The sequence below is a fragment of the Myxocyprinus asiaticus genome, chromosome 16 (genome assembly GCF_019703515.2).
Source record: "Myxocyprinus asiaticus isolate MX2 ecotype Aquarium Trade chromosome 16, UBuf_Myxa_2, whole genome shotgun sequence".
Lineage (NCBI taxonomy): Eukaryota > Metazoa > Chordata > Actinopteri > Cypriniformes > Catostomidae > Myxocyprinus > Myxocyprinus asiaticus.
The window spans coordinates 8,947,221-8,963,437 of NC_059359.1; the positions used below are offsets into that span (position 1 = coordinate 8,947,221).

General features: G+C 36.7%; 1 protein-coding gene across 1 annotated transcript; it reads left to right on the plus strand.

Moving 5' to 3' along the window:
- The first annotated feature begins 1,176 nt into the window (after window positions 1-1,176).
- On the plus strand, window positions 1,177-16,084 carry LOC127454207 (probable mitochondrial glutathione transporter SLC25A40). The gene is made up of 11 exons (XM_051721251.1): window positions 1,177-1,430; window positions 1,554-1,661; window positions 2,192-2,251; window positions 2,359-2,471; window positions 9,509-9,576; window positions 9,672-9,796; window positions 9,920-10,093; window positions 10,283-10,392; window positions 14,078-14,159; window positions 14,481-14,561; window positions 14,828-16,084. Exons 2-11 carry the CDS (start codon window positions 1,562-1,564, stop codon window positions 14,959-14,961), a joined length of 1,047 nt encoding a protein of 348 aa, XP_051577211.1. The 5' UTR covers window positions 1,177-1,430; window positions 1,554-1,561; the 3' UTR covers window positions 14,962-16,084.
- The last annotated feature ends 133 nt before the right edge of the window (window positions 16,085-16,217 follow it).

Genomic DNA, 16,217 nt, shown 5'->3' on the forward strand with positions numbered 1-16,217 from the left:
CTAACCTCTCCCACAAAATCGCTGTAATCTTAGGATTCAAGTAGTGAGATTCGACGTAATTGTTTTAGGATTTAAAAAAAAAAAAAAAAAAAAAAACGCTGAAAAAGTTATAATTTTAACACATATATTGACTAACTGAATTTAATAAGGAATATAAAATATAAAACTGTAGTAAATTATGATCTTATGCTCTAATGCATTGTAACGTCCATCAGTTTTCGAATGACGAATTTGAACCCTTGTGCGTCAATTTAAAAAAGTTACTCAGAGGTCCTTAGGGGACAAAAATGTCCGTGTGTGTGTGTGTGTGTGTGTGTGTGTGTCTAATTGTGTATTCTATATATATTTTCTATTCAGTTTTTATTTGTATTAAATTTGTATTTTTTTTATTTTTATTATTATATATTTATTATTATTATTATTATTATCTCTGTCTTGTTGCTGTATTGTATTGTTGTGCACTGGAAGCTCCTATCACCAAGACAAATTCCTTGTAAGTGTAAGCATACCTGGCAATAAAGCTGATTCTAATTCTGAGCATAACTACCAAATATTCATTCATTTTTCATGATTTTAACCCTTTAAATGCCAGTTTGTTTACATAATGCCACTGTTGTTTTACACACACACACACACACACACACACACACACACACACACACACACACACAAAACGCACTTTGACATCCATACCAACACACCCACACAATTTTAGCTGCATTATTTATTCAATTGGCCTGCAGTACTCATAATACAGCAAACAGAAAATAGGAAAAAAACATGTATTTGCTCCATAGGTTAAACATGAGAAAAATGGCGCCATCTGGTGGAAAATATAAAACATTTAAATGTTGAAGCCAGGGCTCCAGAATGAAAGCATAATATCATAGAATTCATGATTTTATGCTTTAATGGCACTGGGATCAAATATTGCAGTTTTAATGGGTTTCAGTGGGGACATTTTTGTCCTTAAGGCCCTGAGTGTATCTATTTTGTGTACACAGTGTATTATAGATGTATTACAGGAACTGAGGTTGAAATATCAAAATTCCCCCAAAAATACACACCTTTTGCAAAATGTATGCCGTTGGCATTAACGCAGCCAAAATTATCGAGAAAAACAAAAAACAAAAAACAACGAATCTGCTGGTCTGAAATACACCGCACAGTAAACACTTCATGTTTTGTAAGCGCGTGGACCTCCAGCAGAATCATGTGAATTCGTCGAGATCTTTGGATTAAATAATCGATACCAAATGCCATTGGTTTGTTTTGTCGGGTTTAACTTGTATTCGATGTTGACATTATTTAAAAACTCTACATGATAACAGTTGACCGGTTGTAGATGATTAGCTGGCGAAAGTCAATGCAATCGGGGGTTGTGTTTGTGTTTAGATCATGAACGTGAATCTCAAGAAGCAAAGTTAAAGGTAAGTGAACCAGTTCAATAATGTTAATTGTTGGCACATGACATGACTGTCACTCACCAAATAAATATGGTGGTTAATGGAAAAACCCAGAATTTAGTCATCTGAACTTTCTCTACATTACAGGCTTTGAGATGACCTCTCAAAAAAGTCCTCCAGTACCCAAGGAGGGCATTACACCTTTCCAGCAGATGGTGGCGTCCTGCTCTGGGGCAATTATTACATCACTGTTCGGTAAGGGACTGTTGCTTAGGTTTGGGTCAGATTAGAAAGGGCTTGTTATTCTGAAACACATACATTTTGTTTAGATTTTGAACAAATGGCAATGCCAAGGTGCCCATTAATCTATTAATGGAGGCTGGATGCATTATAACAGAAATATGCAGAATGGCATAAAATTACATTGCTTGACAGTTCAGTTTACATCACATTTACCATTTTGGAGATGCTTTTATCCAAACTACCAAACGACTTGATATGCATTCAAAGTATACATTTTAGCAGTATGGGTGTTTTTTTGGGAATCAAAACTAGACATAGATAGATGCTCTACAGTTGGGAAACAAGAATGAATTAAATAGCATATTAATTAAACCTTCAGGGTTTTGCATGTATTAATTTGGCAGATGTTTTTGTTTAATGCAAAATGACTTGAAACTTTTTGACACAAAAGTTATGACACTGTACTGTAAGTTGTGCAATTTATTTTACTGTTAAATTTTGATTAGCAAATTAATGTTTTTTTTTTTTGTTCACGTTCACAGTAACGCCTCTGGATGTTGTAAAGATCAGACTGCAGGCGCAGAAGAACCCTTTTCCCAAAGGTAAATATGAGACATTGTCTGTTTTGAAGTCAATTGTTTCTGTATATAAAGAAGTTGTAGTGGTTGACACAATATTATAATTGTTTTTTTTTTATGGTGACTGACAGGAAAATGTTTTTTGTACTGTAATGGCTTGATGGATCATATATGCGTCTGTGAGAACGGAAATGGAAAAGCATGGTACAAAGCACCTGGTTTCCCCCATTTCAACGGCACTGTGGCAAGTAAAACCTTAATAAATAGCAATATTGTGTGGGTGTGTATTAGTGCTGTTAGTCGATAAATGTTTTTAATCATGATCAATCGCAGATTTTGAAAGTGCTGAAATTTGACACTATGTGCTTATTTTCCTGTCAAAATGCATTTATTTCCATCTTAGAAAAGAAAAGAAAAAATATGTAACAATATAATGCTTTAACATTTTCCAAGCAAAGCCTTCCACAGTATAAAGATAGAAATGCTCTAAAATAGCACCAATTCAAGTCACATTAAACGTTTCCCAGAGTCTAAGTGGGAGTTTGTCTAATTCAGGTGTCGGCAACCTTTGGCATGCGTGCCAGCATTGGCACGTGGAGGGGTAATCACTGGCATGCAGCAACGGCGAGAGAGGAGTAGACTATTTTATTTATATAAATTCCACACCTGCATTACAATCTACATCTTGATGTAATCCTTCCTCATGATCACGCAGTGTGTTTTTATGAGCTGAATGGGAGGCTAAACAAAAAGTTAAAATGTGACGAGACTGCAGTATACCCAACAGACTCCTGCAGCGCGTGCAAGCCATTCATGCATCATGAGCCGGCAGCGCTTCACTTTCGGTTAATCACGTGAGTAAAGGCGCCCGCTTTGCTTCAGTCAGGCTGCGCGGATGACAGCCTACATTCCGTGTTTCATTTGTTTCTTTTTGCTTTCAGAACAACATGTGATGTAATAAGGAAAACACCCCTATTAATCCTTGAGATTTCACATACAGGTACACCCTCCTTAAACCATGGACATTCATTTTACATTAAATGATTAACAGAGAAAATGTAAACCCACATTGTGTGGTTCAAAAATCTGAGTGTATTCAAAATATAAATTAAACATGGAAATAAATTTTAGGATTTTGCAGGTGTGATTCACCGAAAAAGGGCTTGTTGATCGTCTTTTGATGCGCGAATGGCTTCCACGTGCAGCGCGAGTCTCATCACACTTTAATAGTGTTTAGCCTCCCATTCTTCTGATGAAAACACGCTGCGTGATTATGAGGAAGGATTACATCAAGATGTAGATTGGAATTCAGGTCAGGTGCAAAAAACTTCATATAAATAAAATAGCCTGCTCCGCTCTCGCTGTTGTTTACATGTTAGTAATTACCCCTCTGCGTTATTTTGAAAAATGTATTACATAATATATGAAATATTTAAGGTTCCACACAATTTTGTGATCAGTAATCAAATAAGCAAATGTGTGACATTAACTGTGTTAACTCATTTTGTACAAAAGAACTGGTTTTATTTCATTAAAGCACTTTCACAAGATGCTCTGTGAAATTCACATGCAGGATCATTATTATATCATAATCATTGGGTTTTGCACAAATTTTTCACTCAAACTGTTATGCTGATAATAACATTTGTAAAGAACAGCCATTGACCAGGAAAATAAAAAATGGCACTCCATGTCAAAAAGGTTGCCGACCCCTGGTCTAATTGAAAGAACTAGTCTCCCCATAGGATGTATATTCATTGCAATGGGCATTAAATCTCTTAAACTCTCATTATCCACAATATTAATCAGCCAGTAGATTGTGGCTATCTGCTTTGCTACTGCAATCGTGAAGCCACGTTCATGATTCATGTCAGGGCGACAACTCCAGTGTCAAGCGCCACTTTGAATTCCACATGAAAAGCACCTGCAGACAAAAATGCATTAACTTTGACAGCTCTAATGTATACAGTACTATGCAATAGTTTAGGCAGCATACAAAGTGCAGTAAACATTAAAAAAAAAATCATTATTTGGTGTGACTACACTTTTTCTAGTTCGTTGGCAGATGGGTTGTTCTTAGCAGCTTTGAGAACCTGCCACAGTTCTTCTATCTATTTATTAATTGCTTCTGTCTCTTCATGTAATCCCAGACTGACTCAATGATGTTGAGATCCGGGCTCGGTTGGGGCCATACCATCTGTTGCATGACTTCTTGTTCTACTTCTAATCTTTTTGAAAAATGTATGTTTGGGAATCTAAAGGTTTCCTAAGCAACCAAATTGGCCCGGTTGCTAGGGAGGGTAGAGTCACATGGGGTAACCTCCTCGTGATCGCTATAATGTGGTTCGTTCTCGGTGGGGCGCATGGTGAGTTGAGTGTGGATGCCGCGGTGGATGGCGTGAAGCCTCCACACACGCTATGTCTACATGGCAACGCGCTCAACAAGCCACGTGATAAGATGTGCGGGTTGACGATCTCAGACGCGTAGGCAACTGGGATTCGTCCTCCGCCACCCGGACTGAGGCGAATCACTACATGACCACGAGGACTTAAAAGCACATTGGGAATTGGCCATTCCAAATTGGGAGAAAAAGGGGAAAAATCCACAAAACAAAAAACAAAAAAAACTACAGAAGTTAAAAAATAACCATCTTAAGACAAATGTTTTTGTGAAACATCTAAAGTGCCTAAGACTTTTTGCATAATACTATATAATATATAATATACACACACATTGCATTCAGAAAGTATTCAGACCCCTTCATTTTTTTCTCACATTTTTATGTTGCAGCCTTATGCTAAAATGCTTTAAATTATTATTTTGTTTTCACATCAATCTATACCCCATAATGACAAAACAAAAACCAGATTTTTTATAACTTTGCAAATTTATTAAAATGAAAAAACAGAAATATCACATTGACATAAGTATTCAGACCCTTTGCTATAACACTTGAAATTTATCTCAGGTGCATCCCATTTCTCTGGATCATCTTTGAGATGTTTCTACACTTTGATTGGAGTCCACCGGTGACAAATTCAATTGATTGAACATGATTTGGAAAGCCACACACCTGTCTTTATAAGGTCTCACAGCTGAAAATGCATCAGAGCAAAAACCAAGCCATGAGGTCAAAGGAACTGCCAGCAGAGCTCAGAGACAGGATTGTGTCGAGGCACAGATCTGGGGAAATTTCCGCTGCATTGAAGGTTCCCAAGAGCACAGTGGCCTTCATAATTCTTAAATGGAAGAAGTTTGGAACAACCAGGACTCTTCCTAGAGCTGGCCGCCCAGCCAAACTGAGCAATTGGGGGAGAAGGGCCTTGGTAAGAGAGGTGACCAAGAACCCAATGGTGACTCTGGTTGAGCTCCAGAGATCATGTGTGTAGATGGGAGAAACTTGCAGAAGGACAACCATCACTGCAACACTCCACAATTCTGGGCTTTATGGCAGAGTGGCTAGACAGAAGCCTATCCTCTGTGCAAGACACACAAAAAAGCACCTAAACGACTCTCAGACAGTGAGAAACAAGATTCTCTGGTCTGTTGAAGCGAAGATTTAACTGTTTGGCCTCATTCCAAACATAATGTCTGGAGGAAACCAGGCACCGCTCATCATCTGTGCAATACCATCCCAACAGTGAAGCATGGTGGTGGTAGCATCATGCTGTGGGGGTGTTTTTCAGCAGCAGGACTCCCCCAGTCCCACTGGTCAGGGTTGAAGGAAAGCTGAACAGAGCAAAATACAGAGATATCCTTAATGAAAAGCTGGTCCAGAGCGCTCAAGACCTCAGACTGAGCCGAAGGTTCACCTTCCAAAAGGACAGTGACCCTAAGCACACAGTTAAAACATTGCAAGTGTGGCTTAGGGACAACTCTGTGAATGTCCTTAAGTGGCCCAGCCAGAGCCCGGACTTGAACCCAATCGAACATTTCTGAGAGACCTGAAAATGGCTGTCCACCGATGGTCCCCATCCAACCTGACACAGTTTGAGAGGATCTGCAGAGAAGAATGGCAGAAAATCCCCAAAACCAGGTGTGGAAAGCTTGTTGCATCATACCCAAAGACTTGAGGCTGTAATCGCTGCCAAAGGTGCTTCAACTAAGTACTGAGTTAAGGGTCTGAATACTTATGTCAATATGATATTTCTGTTTTTTCTTTTTAATAAATTTGCAAAGTTATCAAAAATTGGGTTTTAGCTTTGTCATTATGGGGTATGGAGTGTAGACTAATGTTGAAAAAATAATAATTTAAAGCATTTTAGCATAAGGCTGCAACATAAAATGTGAAAAAATAAATGAAGGGGTCTGAATACTTTCTGAATGCACTGTGTGTGTGTGTGTGTGTGTATATATATATATAACACTACCGGTCAGAAGTTTTGAAACACTTGACTGAAATGTTTCTCATGATCTTTACTCAAGTAGAAGTAAAAGTACTAACATAAATAATTACTTGAGTAAGAAAGTATCCAATTAAAAGAGTACTTGAGTAGTGAGTAACTCGTTACTTTCACAAATGACATAATGGACGTTAACCAAAGTCTTTCTAGCAAGTCAGTCCACTGTTGGCCATCCTTGGAACACTCTCAGGAGGCTATTTCCAGTCATGCCAGTGCAGCTGCTATCTACTTGATTGGAGACAGACCAAAATCTCAAAAACGGTTGGTCAAGATTATGATCAAAGGATTTTGGATTTTTTAAAATCAACAACAAAATCTGACAATACTGGGATTATAAACTGTGATTCTTTACCTCATATTATGCAAATATTATTTGAAACGATGTGTGTTGTGAAAGGCGCTATACAAATAAAAATGACTTGACCTGGCTAAAAAAAACAAAATTTTCCAGGCTTGTATAGCTAATGTGCATGCGCATTCTAGAGTTGATTTACAGGCGATGTCTGTATCTAAAAGGTGATTGGCTCTTTTAACTGTAGGGCTGGATTTCCTTAATACATCCATTGACCGTTGGGCGCTCGGAGCTCCTTTGAGTGTTCTAATTTCTCCCATTCATTTTAATAGAAGTGGCCCGTCTCTGCTAAATAATATCTGATGTTAACTCCCCTATATTCCATTACATAATACACATTTAACATGTATTATAGAATTATTAATATATTAATGGGAATTCTGTCATCATTCAGTATCATATTGTTCCAAACCCATATGATTTTCTTTATTCCATGCAACACAATAAGGAGATTTTAGACAGAATGTTAGCCGTGGTCACCATTTAATTTCAGTGAATGTGTTTTTTGTTCTCTATATATTTTAAAGTGAACGATGACCAAGACTGTCAGTCCCTAACATTCTGTCTAACATCTTTTGTGTTCCACAGAATACAAAGGATCATATGTGATTGGAGGGTAGGGAAATGATGACAGAATATTAAATTATTGCTGAGCCATCACTTTAAAGGGATAGTTCAACCAAAAATGTAAATTATCTCATCATTTACATAACCTCATTCCACCCCAGATGTGTATGACTTCCTTTCTTCTGCAGAACACAAATTATGATCTTTAGAAGAATATTTCAGCTCTGAAGGTCAGTACAATGCAAGTGAATGTGTGCCAAAATTTTGATGCTCCTAAAAGCACATAAAGGCATCATAAAAGTAATCCATATGACTCCAGTGGTTTAATCCATGTCTTCAGAAGTTATATGATAGGTGTGGCTGAGAAACAGATAAATCTTTTTAAGTTCTTTTTTGCTAAAAATTCTTCTCCCTGCCCAGCAGGGGGCGATATGCAGAGAAGAATGTGAATCACCAAAAACACAAGAAGAAGAATGTGGAAGTGATCTGTTTTTCATCCACACCTATCACCAGCACACGCAGAAATGCTGTCTGTTCGCGTTCCAGTTGTCAATAACGCGATCGGCAGAGCAAAAGGCATTTACACTTAACTTGGGCATTTACATGGATTTATACAGTAGGCAGTTTAATCCACATGTTAAGGACGTTTCCCAGCACTAATCAGCCCAAAGTAGCTGTGATAGTTTCCAGTACCCCAGCAAGGGCACGTAAATGCGTAACTGCTCATGACATGCGGGACGTGGGACAAAGGGCACTGATATATTGCTGCAGATTTAAAAATGTACACTTAAAAACTAATGTCATAAGAACCCATATTTGCATAATCACCCTGAAAACGACCATCACCATGTCGCAGAAAAGCCAGCATTATCATTAGAGTCACAACTTGTCCCAACGCTGGAGCTGCAATTTTAATTTTGAAATATCCGCTTGTCTTGATAAATGAAGGTACTGCATGACGAAACTATAATGTTTTTCACTGTGCGGAGCGAAGAAAGTGTTTCACTTAGTTAGAAGAGCATGATGCTGCAGCAGTGATGTTCTCGGCTTGAGTGATGCGCACAGCTGTGTGAACGTCCGCTGTCGTAAAAGTCCCATTCAGTAATCTCTCAAAAATTACGCAGTAATTAAAATTAAACCCAGAAATGTAACGACAGGAACACCGCCCATTATAATGAAGTAAAAGTAAAAACATTTCATTTGAAATTTACTTGAGTTAAAGTAAAAAGTACCCACTTTTAAACCTACTCTAAAAGTAAAACTTTTTCCAAAAAGTTACTCAAGTAAATGTAACGGAGTAAATGTAGCGTGTTACTACACACCTCTGTGAAGGTGTATGCTTAAATCATTGAAATTAGTTTTGTAGACAAAAATATAATTGTGCCAACATATTAATTTATTTAATCACAAAACTAAAGTTTTATAAAAAAAAAAAAAACGTTTTTGAAATGGATGATTTGGACCAAATAATAAAGAAAAACAGCCAATAAGTGCCCAACATAGATGGGAACTTCTTCAATACTGTTTAAAAAGCATCCCAGGGTGATACCTCAAGAAGCTGGTTAAGAAAATTGGTTGAGTACATTTCTGCAAAATCTAGGCAAAGGATGGCTTTAAAGATGCTAAAATATAACATATTTTTTTTTAGTCACAACATAATTCCCATAGTTCCATTTCTGTTATTCCAAAGTTTTGATGACTTATTCTAAAACGTGAAATAAGTAAATAAATAATAAAGAATGAGTAAGTTTTACAAAACTTTTGACTGGTAGTGTATGTGTATATTTATACACAAATAACTAACAAAATACCTTCAACCACGGAGGTGGGAGGTGGAGACTCTTCTTATTTTTTCTTCTCCTTTTTGGTGCTGCAAGTGGTACAGAAATGATACTTCAACTTTAAATAAATAAATAAAATATTTAGTGAGCTCCTGTTTTTTGTCGTTTGTTTTCCAGGATGCCTTCATTAAGATTATACGTCGGGAGGGAGTCAGGTCTCTGTGGAGCGGCCTTCCTCCAACACTGTGAGCGTTCAGCCACATTTCTGCACTGCTACACAGTGCTGTCTGAACACAAGTGACCTTTGAACGCAGAATGATTAACTTTTTTTGCTCTGCAGAGTGATGGCGGTGCCTGCGACCGTGATATATTTCACAAGTTATGATCAGCTGTGTACTGCTCTGAAGGTCAGGATGGAAGACAGATCAGACTTGGCGCCGCTATTGGCCGGTGCTATCGCGAGAGGTACCCTTTAACTCTTCTAATAAAATGTTTGACCTGTTTTCCACATGTTGACCTAATGTATCACTGTCCTTGGCTTCACATGAGTTTTCTGTGTGTGTGTGTGTGTGTGTGTGTGTGTATCAGTGGGCTCTGCCACAGTAATCAGCCCCCTGGAGCTGATCCGCACAAAGCTTCAGTCTGAGAAACAGTCATACCGGCAGCTGAGCACTTTGATCTGGTCTTCAGTGCACAGCGAAGGCTGGCAGTCTCTGTGGAGAGGCTGGGGTCCCACACTCCTCCGGGACGTCCCCTTCTCAGGTTACTTTTTTTTGGTCTTGATGTAATTGGGACATGCCTCACTCTGAATTGTCGCATAACCGTGCAGGATAAACAGTACAGCTAAATCTCTACCGTGACACATTTCTCCCATCATACGGTATCTGAACATACATTTTCTGCTCTTTTCTCTTTTCTAATTGGACGTATATGTTTGGTCTTTCTCCTCAGCTATGTACTGGTATAACTATGAGAAAGGCAAAGCCTGGCTCTGTGAATATTACGGCTCTGCAGATGCAACCTTTACTATCACATTCACAGCTGGAGCGCTGTCTGGATCGGTAAGTTGCTGTAAATTTAAACCTTCATCATTCGTTTACTGTTGGTATTAAAGGAATAGTTCTCTTGTCATTTACTCACCCTCATGCTGTTCCAAGCCCATATGAATTTCTTTCTTTTGAGGAACACTAACAAAGGTATTTTGAAGAATGTATGAGGTGTATTTTTTTCCATACAATGCAAATCAATGGGGTTTAAAACTTTCAAGCTCTAAAAAGCATATAAAGGTAGCATAAAAGTAAACCATATGATTCAAGTGGTATATTCCACATCTTCTAAAGCAATACGATAGCTTTGGATGAGAAATACACCAAAACAGACATACTTTCCTAACATGCAGTTAGAGGTAGACAGATATATCGGTTTTACAGATTAATCAGTGCCAATAGTTGCATTGGATCGTTAGCGGCAAAAATGTATGCCAGTATTTGCAGATCTTTTTTTAAATTTATTATTCCCCTGTGGCCGGCACTGGAGGATTCTACAGTTAGAATGGCTTGGTTCTGCAGTATAACAGTGGCCACGTGGGGACTTGCTCTATCTATAAATCTTTCATCGTGGACTATATTCAGGGTTCTTACAAGGTGCTTGAAGTACTTGAATTTGGCTTTTTCAAATTTAAGTCCTGGAAAACCCTTGAAAATAACAATTTTTACCAAGAGATGCTTAAAAAGTTATTGAATTATAGAAAATCTTAAAATACTTTGCTTAAATCATTTAATAAATGAAATGTATTTATTTATTTCCGGAAAAACATGACGACAGACCACTAGACCACTGCTGAAGCAGGCAGCGCATAGACGGCGCTGTCATGTGGCACCTGTTACTTTTGGCAGCGCTGTTCAGAATGGGCCAATCACAATCAATTGTTACTGGAGGATTTAAATTTTTTTATATTTTATAGATACTGCAGATTTAATTACAATTTACACTCCAGAGTGAAAAAATTCGATGAGATGTAAAACGTTCTGAGATTTGAATGCAGATCAATGGAGGATTCAGTGTTGTGAGCCATCTAGTGCCTCCTTCTGTAAAGAAAGCTTTGTGTCTCACAAAATAGGTTATTTCTGACAACATTTGGGTCAATATCAAAATATGTTGACAAACATGTCCCTTGACTTTTTTAGTCATGGAAAAGCTTTCAAATAGCGAGAGAAAAAACCCCTAACCTTTAATGATATGAAATGGCTTGACTCTGTTTTGCAATTTTTTTAGAAAATATATTTTAAATTGTCATCTGATACACCACTTCTATGACAATTAAAGTTATTTAAGTATTTATTTTTTACTTATTTTTAATACAAGCATTAGTGCAAGGCCGAACACGTGTGCAAAAAAGCAAAACAAAAATTATTATTAATAATTTAAATAATTAAAAAGAATGTTTGTTCCTTAATTTCATGGCATTAGTGTTATCAATGTTAAAAACTTCTTTTTTGTTCTTTTTTTTTAAATACAAAAAGTTGTGGAAAATAATTTTTGAGGTCAAAGTTCAGAGGCTGCTTAAATATGCATATAGTGATTTTTCCCAGCATGTTCATTCACATTGTAACTGTAATATTTTCACACACAAAAAAAATTGGTGTTGTACCCCATTGAACCCTCAACATTTAGTGTTGTAACTCATTTAACCCTCATTAGTGTTAACTTGCTTCGTTCATGGAGCAAAATTAAATAATAAAAGAAAGAACAACAGCCAAGTTGTCTTTTATGAATACAAATAATGTCAGCATGGTACAAAATGTTAACCCTCAGCTTTTATGGGCAAAAACTGAACTGAATGGAAAATTTCAATATTTTGTTAGTTGGAAAGTCAACATTTTTGGAGAATGACCCATTTGCAGTTTCGGTCAGTTCCTCACATAAATCTGTTGTGTGACTTTAGAAAACAAGGAACATAGCACATGAGTCATATGGACTACTGTTTACAGTTATTCACTTTTGTTGGAAAGTGAAGTGCATTTTAAGAGAGTACACTACAATTGCACATCAATTTCGTCATGAATGAACCAATAATTGTTACTGAGAGAATATGTAGTTAAAGATGTACATTGAGATATGTTGTACTTGTAATAAGTGGTGTTTTATCAAAATAAATTAACTGAATGAATAAAAGGTTTTTATTTAAAATTAACAAATAAAGAATTTGTTTTAATGACATCTGCAGCAGAGTCCTTGAAAACAAATAAAAATGTGCTTAAAGTCCTTGAAAGTCCTTGAAGCGTCTGTACAAACCCTGTATATTCATCTATATTTTGATCCTCACTTCAATGCATATTTTGTTATTTTGAATAGTTAATCAACTGTTCTAAATTGAAGCAAGAAGATGCAAATTAAAATGCGACTATATGGAAATCCCCCCATCAGCACATACATCATGTCTCCAATTTCATATCTTGTAAAAATAATAAACCTTAATACTCATTAAACCTCATCTGGTGAAAATATATATACACAAATCCCATCATCTGGTGAATATATAGCCTATAGAAAGCTTAATTTGGTAAATACTAACATAAAGGTAATTGTAACAAAGCCATGTCTCTGTCATTTTATTAAATGAATAGTCCCCAGTGTATTTTAGGCTTGTTTATAGTAAAAAAAAAAATTTGGTTGCATAATAAACTGCATTTGGGATTTTATTCATTTTGGACACTTATAGCTTCTATGCCTGTGCCTGTCATAGTAAGGAAAGTCTAAGAAAATATTTAAACGTACTATAAATCAATTTAAAAAAAAAATAACTATAGGCCGATTAATCGGTTATCTGCCATTTCCATCACCTTAGTTATTGGTAAAAGAAAAATCCACTATTGGTTGACCTCTACATGCAGTCATTGTGTCAAAACAAAGGTTTTAAACTGTCATCTTTGTGTGGCTTTAAAAGAATTTGTAAAAGTGAAGCATGCACAAGTAGGGGGGCCTGGGTAGCTCAGCAAGTAAAGACGCTGACTACCAACCCTGGAGTCGCGAGTTCGAATCCAGGGCGTGCTGAGTGACTCCAGCCAGGTCTCCTAAGCAACCAAATTGGCCCGGTTGCTAGGGAGGGTAGAGACACGTTGGGTTAACCTCCTCGTGGTCACTATAATGTGGTTCTCACTCTCGGTGGGGCACGTGGTGAGTTGTGCGTGGATGCCGCGGAGAATAGCGTGAAGCCTCCACACGCGCTAGGTCTCGGTAACACGCTCAACAAGCCACGTGATAAGATGCGCGGATTAACTGTCTCTGATGCGGAGGCAACTGAGATTGGTCCTCCGCCACCCGGATTGAGGCGTGTCAATACGCCACCACAAGGACTTCGACAGCGCATTGGGAATTGGGCTTTCCAAATTGGGGAGAAAAAATATATATGTTGGAAGGAAAAGTGTGATGTGACATTTTTTCGTTTTATCAATCTGTTCTTACACAGTTACTGTAAATGATGTGTGAAGTCATGAAAGCAGAGACCCTCCAATTGATGAAATTCAATCGCAGTTAGTCACAGGAGATATTTGAGACGTGCGTTAATACCAGGTGTAAACATGGCCTCGCTCATACACTGAGGAATTATGAGCGATGCAATTTACACTTCCAAATCATTTATTTTTAACCAGCAGAATCGCTAGACTATATGTTTATTATGGCTTGCTTTTTTTTACTCAAAACTAATCTAAACACACTTGTAAATTGAACCTTTTCTTGTTTTAGCTTGCAGCAATCGCCACACTGCCGTTTGACGTGGTGAAAACTAGACGACAGGTGGAACTGGGTGAACTGCAGGCAATGAAGTGTGAGTATCAAAATTCAGGTGAAATGTTTCAAGCGTTATCAGGTTTACCATGTTCGTGGAAAACTAAATGAAATTAATAAAAAAGGAAAGGTAATTGAATATTAAGTTATGCTTGTTTCTGAAATATTTCAATGGCTTAAAATTGCTCTTTGTGAATGTAATCTCTTAAGATTTTTGAAAATCCTTATCCAGTAATTGCAAATGATCGGAAAAGTGTATTCCATCAATTTATTGGGATTTCCAGCTTTGGTGTTTTAAAATCGAATCAAATTCGCATTGCATAGTAATGTGCATTATTTTCTGAATGTCTCGTATTTGTAGTGTCCACGCAAGTCTCGCCCAGCACATATAATGTGATGAAAAGGATAGTAGCAGAAAATGGTCTATCAGGACTATTTGCAGGTAAATAATGGTTTGGTGTGTACACCACTATTTCATGAAATAAGAACACCTGGTTGTACCTAGATGTCTAATAAGACATTTATAAATCTTTTTTAGGTAGCACCAAGTGGGGAAGGTTTGCTTTTGAAATTGTTTTTTTTTTTTTTTTTTTTTTTAAGTAATACTTGTTTAACATGGGAGTGGAAAAACCTTTGTGTAAATTGGCCACTAGATGTTGCAGCCTTACTGCATAACTTCCTGTCTCTTTCTATTTGTCCCATCCTCAGGTTTTATGCCTAAGCTGATTAAAGTGGCTCCTGCGTGTGCTATTATGATCAGCACATATGAGTTTGGAAAAGCTTTCTTCCACAGACACAACCAGGAGAAACAAATGGTGACCAGACTGCAGCCAAGCACCTGATCTCACACACACACACACACATACACACACAAACACAAACACCCCTGAAACATAGCAGTTCTGCAGCAAATCACTAAATAACCAACATTTAATCACAGGATTTGGTTCAAATGCATTAGAAAAATCAATTTTCACACTATGCATTTGTTGTAGGTGTCTGTCTATAGGAGACTATTAGTTCAGATTTGCTGATGTGATTATGATCTGGCTTTCTTTAGTAAATACTCATTTAAAAGTGTAAAGGGGGAACATGATTCACATGTTTTAGGTATTTGTCTATCACCTAAATTATGCAACTTTCTCTTTGATCAAAATCATATAACATTTATTTAGTATTTTTATTTTTTGAGATGGAAAAAGACAAATGTCTAACTCTTGTTAAGCAGCGCTGCTTTAATATTTTGGAAAATGTTATTCCTTCCAGACACTGACACATCACAGTGTTTAATAATGTGATTCTATCTATTTATTCTAGCTGCTCAATGTTGTAGTAGATGTTTTTTTCTTTTTGTTTTTTTTTGGTTAAATATCTCAAGTCTTCTTATATTTTTTTTATATATGTTTATGTTAATAAATAACACAATGTCTGAGAATGGTGCCAAAACTAAAGCAACTCTTTTGTGTTAAGGCCATGTTATGAACTGAAGAGACTGTTTGAAATTGTATGTATTGAAATCATATTTTAAAACATTATGTTGAACCTTATCGGCAAAGTAAGGGTGGATAACAGCATTTAAAATAATAGAACTAAATGTTATTTAATTAGCTTTATAAAATGCATAAATGATAAATGAAATTTTGTCTTGATTTTTTTTTTTATCACGAAAGATCATATGAAATCTGCAAAATTTGCTAGAATTGCATTCCAAACATAGCCAGTGTAACTTAAACCAAAGCAGATGAGACAAAATCAACACCAAGATCTACTTCACATATTCATTTATTGGGAAAAAAACCCCCAAATAAACTTGATCATAGATGAGGACATAAAATTAAATATAACAGAACATATTGAGGCTAAATTATAATGAATATATGATATTCATCTTAGTATGCCATCATTATCCTCACCCCATTCATTTCTGTCACACTGCAACTGAACAAATGTAGAAGTCAGACAAAGGCATAATCATCAAATCTGACTTAAAAGCCTTGAGACAGAAAGAATACATTCAAAAATGTCAGTAAAAGCATAACTAAAAAAAAATAAAGGCTAAATCTCTGACCTGAGTGTCAGAAACTAAATCAATACATTC